Source organism: Artemia sp. Qi Xiang Cuo, chromosome 19 (genome assembly GCF_049724085.1).
Source record: "Artemia sp. Qi Xiang Cuo chromosome 19, ASM4972408v1, whole genome shotgun sequence".
Lineage (NCBI taxonomy): Eukaryota > Metazoa > Arthropoda > Branchiopoda > Anostraca > Artemiidae > Artemia > Artemia sp. Qi Xiang Cuo.
This window is the reverse complement of record NC_142812.1, coordinates 31,075,738-31,092,708: the sequence shown is the minus strand read 5'-3', so window position 1 is coordinate 31,092,708 and position 16,971 is coordinate 31,075,738. Positions and strand designations below refer to the sequence as shown.

Below are 16,971 nucleotides of genomic sequence, written 5' to 3'. Positions count from 1 at the left end.
CAGAAGGTACGGTAATGGAGCTCGTTTTTGGAGTACATTGAATCATCCATAAGAATTACGTTACCATAGAGCAGTGTGATCTACAATCTGTCTCTAAAAAAAGAGCACTATTACCGTCCTCTGCAATTGCAACCCTCGCCCCTTTCTAGGGAGGTTTTGCTCTTTTTGTGCAACTCATTGTCAAGCTAATAAACACAAACCCATTGTGACCCGGTTCACTTTGGTTTACTAACGGAAGAATTTTTCAGGCGGACGTGCCGGTAAATTCAAACTACCTTAAAGTGTTACTGCAGAAATGATTTCTTTTTGTTTTCAAAAAGAAAAATTCTAGCTACCCGTTTGTTTTGTTTTTTCTTATTCTCCTGTCGTTGATTGAAATTCTATCAGACATGGGCCATTTGGATTCCAAACACTCCATCATCATGGACTAAACACTACCAGGCTGAGAGATCGCTTTACCGGCGCGTTGGGACTTACCATGGTGGCAAGTTCAGACGATTTACTATGATGATTAAAGAATATTTCAGCCTATAAAACCGGTCATTGAAAACTAGTATTGGCTCACACAATATCGATAGGATATTTGAAATCAGAATGCATTCATAAACCAGAGAATAAAGATCTTTATAAAATGTGAAACCGAAGGCGAAAACGGTCATACACATACCCAGGAAAATTTTGGAGAAGAGGAGGGAATAATAATAAAAAAAATCTAAGAGACGAAAAAATAATGAAAACTAATTTTTTATGATAGTTTGAACATGAAGTGTCCAGACATTTAAGAGAATATAGGTTTGGAGGGGTCAGAAAACAAAGGTCTCTCTTGTCGAAGAAAATAAAGGTCAACAGTAATGTGCTTTCTATACCAAGAAACTGTTTGCACCGGCCAGAAGCCCGGCGTTCCAGTGCCCAAATTCATATTTCTATTTACGTTGACGAAATCCGATGACGAGAACAACAGCAAGCCATCCCGTTTTCAAATAAGAAGATCACATTATCATCTCCAAGAATAAATTTAATCTTCTGTCTTTGTATCTAAAATCTATTAGTCTCACTTAGTATAAACAATAGAAGTACGTCACGGCCAAATTTGTTGGCTCATCACTCATAGTCATGCGTGATTCACCTCTTACTGACAATTAAATAAAAAAAAACAAGTTTCCTTAGCTGAAAGTACGGAGCGACATTAAAACTTAAAACGAACAGAAATTACTCCGTATATGAAAGGGGCTGTCCCCTCCTCAACGCCTCGCTTTTTACGCTAAGGTTTTTTACTGTTTTAAAAAATAAATTGTGAGACAGAGTCAAATTGTAGCGTAAAGAGCGAGGCGTTGAGGAGGGGACAGCCCTTTCATATACAGAATAATTTCTGTTCGTTTTAAGTTTTAATGTCGCTCCTTACTTTCAGCTAAAAAAAAATTATTTTTTTATTTAATTTCTGAACTTTTTTTGAATTATTGCAGCTTTGATTTTGGCTCACTGTACATGAATAATTTAAACAAAATTTGCATATTAATTTTAATTTTTTTGGCTAAATGGCTTTCTCGAAATTTTGTTCTGATGTAACTTACAAATTAACTTACGTAACGAACTTCTGTGTCTGTATATTTTTATTACGTATATTAGGGGGTTTGCCCCCTAGTCAATACCTCTCTCTTTACGATTCAGCTCAAATTGTGTTTTAATTTTTTAATAACGTCCCCCCAATCACAAAGGTCGTCGATTATAATAAATAACTATGATAAAAGTAAAAAAAAAACTTTAGAGGAAAGAGTGAAGTAATGAGTAGGGGGCAAACCCAGTAATATGCTAAAAATTTCTGTTCATTCTAAATTTTGATGTTGCTCCTTACTTTCAGTTGAAAAAATTGTTTTTTGTATCATTTAATTTCTGATCATTTTTTAAATAATGCTGGGAAATCCGGCGCCCCCTTGATAGCAATGTCCCTTCCCCCATGAAAACTTCCTCCATGGAAATATCCTACCACGTAACCCCCGACCTCCTCCCCCCAACTACCAGAAAAAATCCCCCCTGAATAATTCTGTATACTTCCCAATAACCATAATACTATTTGTAAACATTAGGCAAAGTTCATAGCTTGCAGACCTTCCCCCGGGGACTGTGGGGGATTAAGTCATCCTCAAAGACATAGTTATTGTGTTTTTCGACCATGCTGAACAAAATGGCTATCTCAAAATTTTGATCGGGTGACTTTGGGAAGCAAATGAGCGTGGGAGGGGGCCTAGTTGCCCTCCATTTTTTTGGTCACTGAAAAATGGCCCTATAACTTTTAATTTCCATTCGAATGAACCCTCCCGCGATATTCTAGGATCACTGGTTCGATACGATCACTCCTGAAAAAAAAAACACCCATCCGTGATCTTCTCGCAAAAAATAAAAATTCCAAATTTTTCCAGATAAGAGCTTGAAACTCCTATAGTAGGGTTCTCTGATACGCTGAATCTGATGGTGTGATTTTCATTAAAGTTCTATGACGTTTAGGGGGTGGTCCCCCACCCCCTAAACGTCGCTCCTTACTTACAGTTCGTCACCACGAACTGTTTGATGAATCGACAGACGACCTACATGAGCCAAAAAGAATGGTAAGTGGCCTGGATACTTATTATGCATGTTAAAACCTACAGAATAGAAAAACCTAGAAACAGAAACTAAAGAAACTTTAATTAGTCAAACATCAGTTTGTGGCCCCACTATGATGATAGCAGCGGACGTTTATCTTGGTGCATAATTGGAGCTTGAAACTAGAAGAATAGATGAGATAGGTTGGGGATACCACCAGATGGCTAATTTAACAGGGTATATATATATACAAATCTTTGAACTAGCCAACCGATCAACCAGTATTTTATGAATAAGAGTTAAGTCTAACATAGGGAAATATATTAAGAAAACAATTTCTTATTTAATAAAATCCCAACTAATATATTTTGCAGGGGGAGGGCCTTTATTCTCACTTCTTCTTCTTTTACTTACAGTTTTCAAATAAACTTCTAAGTTCCTTAGAACCTATATATTCGCATAATATATACCCCCATCCCCCTAATGTGCAAATATATACCTAGAATTGCATCCTAAATCTAAATAGGCTGTAGATGTGTATGTTTTGAGCGGCTATTAATCTGAAGGAAAACATCTAGCAACTCAAACATAACCAATCAATCACTGCAGCAAGGCTAATGATTATAAGCTAGTTGTGTTTTGAAAGCTTTGAAAGCTTGAACTTTAAACACTGTACTATTTGCAGATTAGATAATTTCTATAGAACTCTCGCCTTAATCTCTTCCTAAATGTTTGGTCGCTAAATTTTCAAATCTAATATTCAAGCCCAACTTGCTAACTCACAAAGTTAGACTACCATGTCGAATTTCAAGATTTTTTTTTTTTTATTTATTTTGTTTTTGCTGCTGGTTCAGAAATTGATTTGAATTGTTCCGAAGTCAATGGCAAACGCCGCGCCAAAACGAAATGCAACTATTGTGCACCAAGTTCAAGCTTTTTTTCATGCGAGTTCTTTTGGCTCATCATCCAGAGTTTGATTTGAATCAACGCCAAACACTGATCAAAGTGTAACCGTTGTACACGTAGTTCAAGCCCGCCTAAAGTGTTTATAACCTTTACTGATTTTGGACAGCCAAATTCAAGATTATTCTAGTTCCCATGAATAATGAGCTATCTAAATTTAAATCTTTGAATAATAGTGAATCTTTAGCAAGTGGAAAGCCAAATTCAAATCTACATAAGAAAGCCAAGACCTTTGACTGAGATATCCAAACCCAACCCAATATACCGAGGGTCAAAACTCAATCTATCGGGTCAAAACTACATGAGTTGTGAACGCTGTTGATGAAAAGAATTTAACATATATTATGATTATACAGAAGCTATTAAAAAACAGAGAGGCAAAGGATAAGTCATTGTTTAGAACTAGTTTTACTCCTATATAACACTGATTCTAAACAGTACTTGCCAATCCATTAATTATTATAAACAATGCAATATATTAACCGATTGGCAGCTGAAATGAGTTATTAAGCATTTCTCGTTATGAATGGACATGTAAATGTGAAAAGACAACTCTTGGAAAGACATAAATCTTTCAAAAATCCTATTCAAAGTCAATAGCTTTTGAATACCTTAGCTCAAGATGAATGGATGGCGTATTCGTGCAGGTTGATGAGAAGAAAAAAAGAGAATTTGCTTCTTGTTGTATTACCCTATATTTCGCAATTAGCGAAACCTTAAAAATGAAAAATAAAAACTTAGCGTATACTCATTCGTGAGGATCAGAGAAAATTGGTTCGCTCCACCCCCAGCACAAAATTCAGAGTTACATCGCCCCTCTCAACAGCAAAACTGTCTTTAAAAGTTTCAACTTAATCACCCAGCCGTGAGACATAAGAGGATAGACTTATCAAAACTGTTACTTTGGAAATGCTCATCTACAAAGAGCCAAAATCCTCCTCGACAATTTTTTCGAATCTCTATCCACCTGCAGACATAAAAATAGTCAAATATCGATTATTATCCACAAATGCAGGTTTTACCCGAAAAGGAATACACTCTCAATTTTTTTATTTTTAACAATGAAAAAAAACCTAACATCGGGCACGAAACCGTGGCCCCGAGATTAGAAGTCTGAAGCAAAAACACCTGATCTAGCCGTCCACATTTAGGCACTCATTCGAAATGTCATACCTTCCTTCGTCATGAATTTTGGTTTTTCATGTCTGAATACCGTTTTTTTTTATGGACCTGTTATTTGTTTTTGTGCTTTTGCCGTGCTGGTTCCTTTATCAGAAGTTTTGTCACGGTATGTGTCTTATTACTTCATACAGGTTTGAGTACTTTGCGTCAAGGCCGTATCCGGGGGTGGGGGGGGGGGGAGTTGCCGAGTTGGAATCCCCCCCCCCCAAAAAAAAAATTTCTGACTTGTAAAAACCTAGCAAAAATGCATATAAACAAGTTTTTGATGCGTTTTTCAAAGTTTCTTCTTGTAAAAGACCCCCAAAAAGAATACACAACCCTGAACAAGATCCTAGATATGCCCTTGCCTTACGTATTTGGTAAAAGTTATCTGATCTGTTTTCTCCAGCAACAACTTCCCGCAAAGTCAGCATTTAATTTAATCCTAGAATTCGATAGTAAAATCAAAAGGGTTGTGGGGGAGGGACTCGGGTACTTCTTTAACACCGGAGCTAAACCCAGAGCTTGATCATGTTTGTACTGTAATCAGTAAATGTCATTTAAAAGTTGTGTTGTTTTTAATTCGCTTCTAGAAGAGATAATCTTTACGAGAAAGTAGTTCCGATAAAGATTTTTTATGCTCTATGTCGACATTTTTACTCTCTCTCTCGCTGTCTAGAGCGCGAATACTCAATCATTTTTCAGCGTTAAAAATATTTATAGCTTATTATACTCTTCAAGGCATCTTTAGAAAACATTGGCCATCGACTTCCACGATAAGCTCCCTACGACATGAGAAGAGATCGATGAACTTCCACGAGGTAGCTAAGAAAAGTGAGAAATAAGATATATTCTTGATAGTGACTACATTATGAGATTTTTTCATCTCTGTTTGTTCAGCACCTCGTGCGTTTTTTTCTTCCCATTATGAAGTTTTAACAGCTTTGGCTAAATTGTATAATAGGAAATGATTGAGAAGGTTATTACAAACTTCTGCTGGTAGAGCACTCCAGTCTAAACTTTGCTCAAAATGGTTCTACACCGTTTTAAGGATAACCATCGGCTTGAGCTTTGTTAGATTTGACTCAGACTCAACTTAAATTCAAATGCGATTCCGATCTGAGATAATACTTATTTTTGACTCTGCTGTTTTCAGAGAATCAGAATTGATAAACGACGGACTCATTTTACATACTTCCAAAATCCGGAGCTTTTCTATAAACCTGCAATAATTCGTTCACCATTAGTTGTATCCTTAGTTAAACAACTGGAATTATTGTGCTCTTCTTTTTAAACTTTGCTCCTAAGAAATCATGCCAAAAGCAAACAAAAGAAATTTATATATATATATATATATATATATATATATATATATATATATATATATATATATATATATATATATATATATATATATATATATATATATATATATATATATATATATATATATATATATATATATATATATATATATATATATATATATATATATATATATATATATATATATATATATATATATATATATATATATATATATATATATATATATATATATATATATATATATATATATATATATATATATATATATATATATATATATATATATATATATATATATATTTATTACACAAGAAAAGGTTTAAGAGCTTTTTCTTTGTAGTCATAGTATCTCCATGCCATTAGTATCGTCAGTATCGTCAAATTCCAGTTACTGATTTCAGAGGAGCAAAAATAAAAGTGAACGCCAAACTAAAAGCAGGAAGAGGTGAGAAAAAAGAAGCACTAATATATCGCCGGGCAACAAAAAGGAAAAACTGCTTAAGATACCAAAATAGGGGGATAAACGTGGGTGACAGTTATCGTTTTCCTTCGATGTCCATCTTTCGGTATCTTGAGCAAAATCTGGGTGATCAGGACTAGCTCAAAGAAACCATCGTAATCTTGCGGTCACGGCCTCAGTGTGGCGATAATATCAAGATACCCATAATTTGCATATTTAGCCAATAAGTTAAAATACGAGAAGAGGATCTTTTGATCATTTATCAAGCTGATTTCTTGATGAGTGATACTATCGATTTACTTCAACTATGCCGATTTTGGGGATCTTGCTGTGTCTATATTTTCCCGCATAAAAATGAGCCTAGTATGACGGTATGAGTAGCATCCGTGTCATGGCGGAACAATATGAAATTGGAATTCTTACTGCCCTTAAAATCCACTCGCACTTCGATTTCTGAAGCAGGAGTGGGAATTTAAGTGCTGTTTCTTCATTTTCACAAAGTGAATCTTCGATAACATCATGGTTCCAGCGGTAGCTGTAACCTAGTAAAGAGCAATGTTCTTTACTGGATGGAAAAATGTGTATAGTGAGAAAAATTTATATTACAGTTCAGATTAAGATAAAGTTATGATTACTGCTGTATGCTGCATCCTTCAATTTTAATAAAAACAAATCATATTTACATAATTTCGAGAAAGGAAAAAACTCGAGAAGGGGTGGTCACACTTAAATACAGGTTTTTTCACTGAGTTTGTCCTATCTAAAACCCCTCAGTTGTGGGTTTTCAGGTCCTAAGGCCAAAAACTTTCAAGAGTTGCATTTTACCAATGATAGCCTATACGTTTTGTTTTCGAGCGGCCTGCGGCCATCGTGTCGAATGCGTTGTGGTAGAAATTTGGGAAATAGCTCACTCGAAAGCAAATTGTTAGGGTCTACCGAGCTTTTTGACAAAAAAAAATATGGCAACAAATATTTATTTTGGAGAGGGTTTTTAGAGAGGGAAATCATGGATCACCCAATTTGACGTGTTTGAAAACTATTATGCGTGAAATTTCAGCTCCTTGTCCCTTTTTCCGTTTTTTCAACTCTGCACCCATACTTGTCAAACAAAATTAAGGAAGTTGAGCAATTGTTTACCTGAAAGTAGATCTCGAAGCCAACCAATTTTTGTCACAAAAATGTTGAATAGTGCGAAACGGACCACCACAGTTCCAAAAAATAGCTAGTCCAGAAACGGATAGAGGTCAAGAATCAAGAGTCCCGTTGTTTGATTTATCACGTCCATGAACTCTTAAATGAGGATTTCAGCTCAATCTCGAATCAGGATGATATAAACCCCCTTCTTATATTCTTGCCTGCTCTGATAAGTCAGTGTATACTGGTTCCGCGTTTCGGCCGACAGTCAAGTTAGGAAATTTAAGCAAAGAAAATTCAACTTTCGTTACAAAAGAACTAACTAAGGACATTTGTTGTGACCAAAACAGCTATTTCACAAATAGATGGCGGGAATCGAACATCCAGTTGACAGATTTGGTAAAATATATAAAGATATTGAGGAATTTTCTGAAGACAGTGACTGAAGTATAATATACAAATTAAACGTACATTTCGGCTGTGTGACTGAAACATATACCATAAAATTAGAGCAGGTAAACCAGCTGGTGATGATTTTCCTATGTTTGTAGGATTATAGAAAACTATCGCTTTACTGAAAACACAAAAGCCAAGAATAAAAAGAAACAAGAATATTGATTTAGGAGTCAAAGTGAGTACGTAGCCTAACAACAACAAGCTAATCTATGACACTTTTCATATTCTTACACGGACTGTAATATCAGAAGCTTTCAGTACACAATTATAATTACCTTAAAAACTTAGGAATAAAAATAAATATTATCTTCAGAAGTGCAAAGTCATTAAACAGCATACAAAGATAATGGATTTATTTACCAGGTAACATCTTGGTCTCACCTAGTCTTGCTCGAAAAGAAGAACAAATAAACCATATTATTATCTCTGGGAATCCGGCTATTTCACACAACGGAGAATTCAAAGTTATGATATAAATTCTAAAGTGAGTCTGTAGTCTTATTACTATCAAGATTGGTTTATTTCAAGCTTGTCTACAGAATAATCATGAAATGTCCTTTTCAGATCCAAAACGAAAGTCAATAATTGGACTGAAATCGTTTTGCAGAAGTGATGCCAAATTAAACGAAAAAAATTAGGCAACAATCCTTAAATGCTTTATTTTTATACAGTTAAAAGTGTTCTTAAATGGTTTACTTTCACTACACCACAACTCCCTATTTTTTTGTGTTTTCAGTAAAGCGCTAGTTTTCTATAATCCTACAAACTTAGGGATATATCACCAGTTGGTTTACTTGCACTAGATTTATCGATATATATCAGATAAGTAACAATAGATTAGTATAGTAATAGGCCTATATATTAGGGAAGTAATGATTTTTGTTCGTTTTAAGTTTCAACTTCGCTCTTTACTTCGCTCAGAAAAATTTCGTTTTTTTTTTATTTTTTTTAAAATTAATATTGTTTAGACGCGATACACGGGTTCCTAAAACGCCTATTATCGGAAAACCAAATTTATTGAAACCATCCGAGACAAATTATCTTGAATTATCTTTAAGGACATTTTAGTATATATTTAGTGTAATTATCTTAAAAAACTTATCAATATTCAAAAAGCAAACCTTATTTCATTTTGGGGTAACAGCCTTTATCCGAACCACTCATATGCTTACTCTTTTCAGGAAGTGAGAATAGAAAGGCCTACCAATCTAAAATCACTTAAGCATCAGTGTGCTGTCTAAAAGTTATCTTCGAGGAGGACCTACTAATAGTCTGCGAACTACCACTTGAACTTACACAGACTACAATTGCAATTGAATATTGCTATGGTTTCAAGGTAAATAGAGTTTCCATTCAATAAATAGTACTGTTTAGTTCTGAGCCTATAACCCAGCCTTGTTTGACAACTTTTTGAAGCCAGGTGCATAAGAAGAAAGCAGCTGTTCACAAATAAGAACAAAAAAGGTCAAAGCGGAGGAAGAAGAGAGAGAAATGTAGGGGCTTACAACCATCTGTTAACGTCCAAAGCTGCCACTTTTCAGAAGAGGCATGGGAAAGTTTCCGAATAATTTCAGACAAAAAGTCAAACAAAAATCAATATTTACCATACTTCAATATTAAATTTATAAATTGAATTAGTGCAATCAAAAGACATTATCTACATCACCGTCTTTCCTCGCCGATTTTAATTATGTCTTTTCATCGGTAAAATGCACGCTAGAAATTGAAAATGAAACGGTGGATATAATGCTATGATGATCTAAGATTTTTTTTTTCAATTTTGAAACAAAAACCCACTGACAAAATATTTTCAGCAAAACTTCAACACAAGATTGAAACGCATAATATGCTTTTTGCAACTAGATGGGTACACATAATGTATCAAAATATTTTTGTGACTCTGGTAAACTTAATATGGTAAACTTAAATACAGAAATATGACAAACTTAAATACAGAAAATACATATATGAAACACGCCACTTTCTATAGGTACGAGTATTTTCATTTTATGGGGCTATACAATCTGTTTGGAAAATAAAATAAATAGGTTAGAGAAAATTGTACAAGGGAAATCAAATAGCTTCTTCCCAGACTTCTCAGATCAATCCAGTAGCCTACCGTGGATAACTCTAGGTAGTAAACTGAATTGAAAACAATAAAATATGCATAGAGATCATGTTTCACTTTCAGACCAGTGACGTCAATCAAGGAGGGCATTTGAACCCTTCGGATTCTTCTACCCCCCCCCTAGACTTCAGAAATGTTTACTGTTTTTATTAAAAATCAAAAACAAAAGTATACCCCCCCCCCCTAAATTTTGAAAATACATTTTGCCCACACCTAGATTTCCATGAATTGACAACACTGTTCCGGAGGGATGACTTGGATCAACCTTTTTTTCATTGCATCCAATATAAACGGTAAATAAGTGAAATTCGAAAAATAAACATGTTATGCAGCTCTCAGGCATGGTTGCAAATATTACTTTATTCAAGCTTTACCATCGTCGATACATATGATTTGATTTTTGGCTTCAGAAATATTTAGAGCAAAGCTTCTGAAACCTTTTCTTTGAGGAAAGTTGTGACGAAATCTAACTCAGCAAGAAATGGTGTATTGCAAAGATAAATAGGAATACCTTCAAGGCACAAAATATGCACGACTCTCCCAGGCATGTATGTCCATGAAGCTCTCGGAAACTACGTCGAAAAATGTCCAAATGCCAAAGCACCTAAAATATCGTAAAATTAAAAATGTCCAAGTACCAAAGCAACTAAAAATCGTAAAATTAAAAATGTCCAAATACCAAAGCACCTAAAAATCGTAAAATTAAAAATATGCCAAAACACCTAATAATCGTAAAATTAAAAATGTCCAAATGCCCAAGCACCTAAAAAATCGTAAAATTAAAATTACAAATAATGAACCACAAGATTAAACTCAAAACCAACCACTAATTTCGAAGCGCGTGCCGTGGCCATTTTAAACTAGGCGTTTGCACTTAAGTACGCCCACAAAACCAAACATCGTTCTTTGCATGACTCATTCTTTGTGTTCCTTAGGCTTTGCTCAAAATGGTAATAAACAAATGTTTCTGCTATCCTAAATGGTTATATTACCTATACAATGCATAAACTATAAGCTTTAATATTTCTTTTTTTATAGGATGAAAACATGTGCATATTGGCTTGAAGAATAAAAGATTACAAAGCCGTTAGTTTTTACGCCTTTCATAATGAATCATAGTGTTTTGCTATTCTACGCCAAATTCTATTAATATTAATTTTGCTCATCAAAAGGTATCAGCATATGACAATTTGCCAAATTTTAGAAAAGGGATTAAAACCCTAAAAAGGGGCACGTTCTTGATGAAAACTAAAGATAAAATTCAATCTATCTGAGAATTCTAAAGTTACTACCATTTTCTTTGGAAAACGTCTAGCAAAACTTCCTCTATTTTTCGGAGCGTCCAGGCCTCGGAACCATACTTGACTACAGTCATCTCTGTAGCTTCCAACATTCTAATCTTGGTTGGCAGACTTATCTTTCTATTCTTCCAAACCCTTTCCAAATGTGAAAAAACACCCTGGGCCTTGGCTATTCTACTTTTAACATCTTCACTGCACACGCCGTCTTTAGCCCACTAATAATACTACCTAGGTATTTGAAGCTGTTCACATGATCGATCTTCTTGTTACCCAACATCACCTTTTAATCTTCACTTATTCCTAGCCTTGGTGACTTAGTATTCTTTACATTAATTTTCAAACTTATTCTTGCATCCTGAACTCGCAAAACTTCTAAAAGTTCATTCATTTTGCTAACGCTTTCATCTAGGATGCTTAAATCATCAGGATAATACGAGTCTAGGAGAGTTTTACTTCCCCATCAGATTCTGTGTTCTCCCATTACCTTTGCTGTGCTTCTTAGGACAAAGTCCATCAAAACGATCCATATAAAGGGGGACAGACCGCAACACTGCTTAACTCCTGATGTAATACGAAAAAACCCTTACAATATTTGCTGTACTCAAAAATATTATTCGTAGAACAATATAAATTTTAGCTTAAAGAGCGGAGGGTTGAAGGGGGCCCTTTTATACAGGACAATTTCTGCACGGTGTCACTTTAATATTATACAAAAGACTCGCTTTTTTCCATTTAATTCATTAACAAGCTGGTTCTTTTCAGTTACGGAATTTTTTAAGATCATCGCTGGACCAGCGTTACTTAGTTCAACATTACTTATGGCCGATCAATAGCACTAAAGAAAATATACGAAGAAACTAAACATTCATGCGCATTTTCTGCACAGGAATCTGGCACGTACATGGAGAGAGGGGGAGGGGCTTCAGAGCTTTCTTCCCGTCCACGAAATCTCGATGTTTTTACAGCTTTAACCACAATTTTGAACATCCTTCATGTAACTCTTTTTTTCCAATGATGATGTCCAGAAAATGTCTAGGTCTGCCTTCTCCCCAATCATTGAGCAATTGTTGCTGGGGTCCGATGGAAACAAGACCAAATTAACTCAATGAAACATGTATCATCTATCTCGATCTTCTTTCTCTTTTTTTAGGGGTTTATCAAATGTAATGTCTGCAAATTACTTCTTTGGGATTTAAGATGCATAACATCTGTGAAAGGTTTGCTTAAGTACAACGGACATCTTTCAAGGGTCCGAACACAGAGAAACAGAGTCAACTTTGCTGCAACGAAAAAACCTCTCGTTCTTTTTTACTGGTTTAAAATTCTACTTAAAAGAGCCAATTAGGTTTTTGTGTCGTTTTACTGACTGATAATTTGACAAAGCAACAACGGGCAAATACACTTTTTCTTAAGGAAGCATAGGATAACAGTCTCTCGTTTTCTCTTTGATAAGCACATATGATGCAAGAAGAAAAACCCCTAGTGGTTGGGGAAAAATACGACTCAGTTGAACTAATGATGACCGTTAGACTGCAAGTTTCGTATAATGTCAATGCCACAGAAAATGTAATATTCAGGTCTACCTAGTTCTCAAGTAAAATACAAAGTAGAAAATTGATGGATACCATTTTGGTACTCAAATTAAACCGTAACTTGGTCACTCCTTTCAAGGAGATGATTAAGTACACTAATTTATATAGCGGTATTTCTATGGAAAACGCCACCTAGCGGGCGTAAGCCTGTCAGTTCTAATTTGATCGATTCGTGTATATATGGCTAACAGAGCCAAGTAAGGAGGTATTTTGCTTTTTCCCTTGCTTTAAAATTGAGCTGAGCTTTTTCAAGTTCCTTTTAAGTAGTATTCAGTGGTCACAATTACATAAAAATAAATAGGCCATAATGACCGAGCCGTACCATAGTCACGCCTGTCAACTTTTATTTCATTTTCGATTGCAAGTTAGGTTTTAAATATCTTGGATGTATGTAAACAAACCTTCCCCGGGCCTTGCCCCAGACTAGTGTTCTTTGACTTGCAATTATTGAGTCCCCTAAAGGAAAAGACTTTACGTGATATAAAATTAAAAAAGCACATTTTTCCAAATGAAAGTAAAGAGCTAAATCAAAACGTAGACGAGCCAAAAAACACCCTCCAAAACACCCTGCTCTTTACGCTAAATCTTTATAGTACTTTAACGAAATCATTAATGGGTGCAAAAAATATACTTAATAGTTAATAGCAGTGTGTTATTTATCGGTTGTCTTTTGAAGTATTTGAACTGAAAATTGTAAATAGGCATCGACAAACTTTTCGTTCTTGAGGCATTGTGAAAAATACTTTTTATCCTATTTCCATTGCCCGTATGTTTGAGCGTTCGTTCTTATGACGTCGGAGGCAAAACGTGAAGCTTTAGATTAAAGAGCAAGGGCTTGAAGGGTCGGGGGTAAACCCGCTCATATACGGGATGATTTCCTTTTTTTCATTTTTAATGTCACTCTTTACTTTCATTTGAAAAAAAAGATTATTTTACAAATTTAATTTCCGTTCGCTTTTACTACCATATCCAGGGTTACCCTAAATATGAGGAAGGCTATCACTACCTGCAATCCCATTCTTTATATCGAAGTTAACTTTTTTCAGAACAATACTCCGAGAAAAAGCTCATTTAGTTTATTTGCTTTGCGAAATAAAGTGTTATTTTCCAAAATAAACAACGTCTCCACAGTAAAAGGGGAGCTTCCAGCCCCTCACAACCCATACTGCACGCTTTGTCCTATATTTATCCAGGCATGTGAAGTTCCTAATCAAGAGAGGTCAGAGGTTAAATCCGTAATCATCTAAATATTCATTCACAAATTAAAGCAGATTTTCATAGAAAGTTTCAAAATAAGGTCCTACAATGCTTTTTTTTTCTAGGCCCGCACCCAATAAGAGAATCCGTTGGCTAACATCCTAATAAATATGGATTGCTTTATTGCCATTATTATTATTGGACAAACAGTCTATAATATCTGTTCAATTTTTATGGACTACATGTATGTTCAGGAATAAATGGTACACCACAAGTCAGCATGGCCTCTGAGACTGAGGCTTTATAAAGAACATTCTCAGAATTATTGCCTGATAGCTTTTCGATCCTTTTCCGGACAAATTTCCGTTTTACCAAAATGCTCAAATTCGACACTTTCCTGCGGCGTAATCGTTCTTTTTTACTTAAAAAGGACACTAGATTTTCCAATTTTCATCCGAATAAATCCTCTTTCAATCAAAAAGTACTGATTCGACAAACGATCCCCCTGGGACAGGCAGACAAACACGGGAGCAGGACAATCTTTCTCTGGATATATATATATATATATATATATATATATATATATATATATATATATATATATATATATATATATATATATATATATATATATATATATATATATATATATATATATATATCGCCCTTCGATCTCTTTTGAATCTTTAAAAGTGAACTAGAATTTTCCATTTTCAATCAAATGAGCCCTGTCTGAAGTTTATACGGGCATCCCTTCTATAAGAACCATATATTCCTCCAGGGCATAACTTACAACGCCCAACCTCTGGCCCTGGGGGTTATATTGACCCCTGAGTTTTAATATCTGATGTTTGTTTAACAAAATAGTCCCTTAAACATTTTTATTGGATAGGTTTGGGGAAGAAAAAGGCTATATATATATATATATATATATATATATATATATATATATATATATATATATATATATATATATATATATATATATATATATATATATATATATATATATATATATATATATATATATATATATATATATATATATATATATATATATATATATATATATATATATATATATATATATATAAAAAAATATATATATATATATATATATATATATATATATATATATATTGTAGATAGAGGGTTGAAACCCCCGCAACAGCGTTCTTTGATAAGCCGAATTCGATGATATGATTTTCATCAAGATTGCTCTCCTTTTTGGGGGGTGCTTCCCCCCCTTTTCAAAAATCAAGCAACTTTTGCCAGATTGGTAGTTGTTGGGTAGCTTGGTGATTTTACATATTTAAAGTCTCTACGAAAAGACAATTTGTTTGATGTATACATTGTTAAAATAGAAAAAGTAAATCTTAAAAACAAGGGGTCGATGGCCAATAGGAAGAAAAAGAAGAACAATCAAACTAATGTTTCGCCTGTATTCAACAAGGCTTCCTCAGCGATGAAAAAAAAGGAAAGTATTAAACCATAACAGTTGTTTGCAAAAAAAAATTAAAAAATATAAAGTTAGAAGAGAATAAAAGAAAAAAAAACAATATACCCTGTAGCCTTCCCATATAGAGCCACGGGAGTAGAAGATAAATCAATAAGGTACTGCTCTTAACAACACAGAAACAACAGACAATAAGATCATAAAAACAACTGGAAGAGAACCTAAATAGTCTGTTGAAAAATAACAGCATTCCTTTTATTTGCTGCCAATGCAGCTTTTAGTTTGGGTTTTATGTTTAATCTAATCCCTTGGTGGTTTTGCACGACTAAGGTACAATTTTTTAACAAAAGGTTAAGTTTTCAAAATAACATTATAAATTGAATCAACATGCGAACTACTTGTATCTCTACTACTACTAACAACTCACCGCAGCACCAAGCCGCCTGAGGCCAACACAGCTACGCACGCTCCTCCTCCACCCCAATCTATTCAAAGTCTCCTTTTTTACACCCGCCCACGAGGTTCCCATTTCCTTTAAATCTTTCTTTAAGACGTCCTCCCACCCCAGACGGGGACGACCTGCTTTCCGTTTAGCCCTAGACGGTTGGCCGAAAAGAACAATCTTTGGTAATATGTCATCCTTCATCCGCACAACGTGCCCTAGCCACCTCAACCTTTCTTCCATTATAGCCCTAGAGAGCGGTATTGAGCCACATTTTTCCTATAGCCTATTGTTTGAAATACGGTCAGTCAGCTGGGTACCCAGAACAATCCTTAAGCAATTTCTCTGGAAGATATCTAGCAAATCTTCATCCGCTTTTCAGAGCGCCTATGCTTCAGAGCCATATTTGACCACTGTCATCACTGTAGCTTCTAATATTCTAATCTTGGTTTGCAGACTTATCTTCCTATTCTTCCAGTCTTTTTATAACTGTGAAAAAACACCCTGAGCCTTGCCTATTCTATATTTAACATCTTCACTGCTCCCACCATCTTTACTAATAATACTACCAAGGTAAGTGAAGCTGCCCACCTGATCAATCTTTTCATTACCCAACGTCACCTTTTCATCTTCACTTATTCCTAGCCTTAGTGAGTTAGTCTTCCTAACATTAATTTTCAAACCAATTCTAGCACCCTGAACTCGCAGAACCTCTAAAACTTCATTCATTTTGCTCACACTTTCATCTAGGATGCTTAAATCATCAGCATAA

The 16,971-nt window shown here is 34.7% G+C and overlaps 1 protein-coding gene across 3 annotated transcripts in view; it reads right to left on the bottom strand.

Moving 5' to 3' along the window:
- Positions 1-16,971, bottom strand: part of ec (ubiquitin specific peptidase echinus) — a 160,529-nt gene that overhangs the window by 37,233 nt on the left and 106,325 nt on the right. For all 3 annotated transcript variants that reach the window (XM_089104730.1, XM_089104731.1, XM_089104732.1), the window contains one exon: positions 10,723-10,815. In XM_089104730.1, the coding sequence (XP_088960856.1) occupies positions 10,723-10,815 (93 nt within the window). The remainder of the gene's footprint in view (positions 1-10,722; positions 10,816-16,971) is intronic.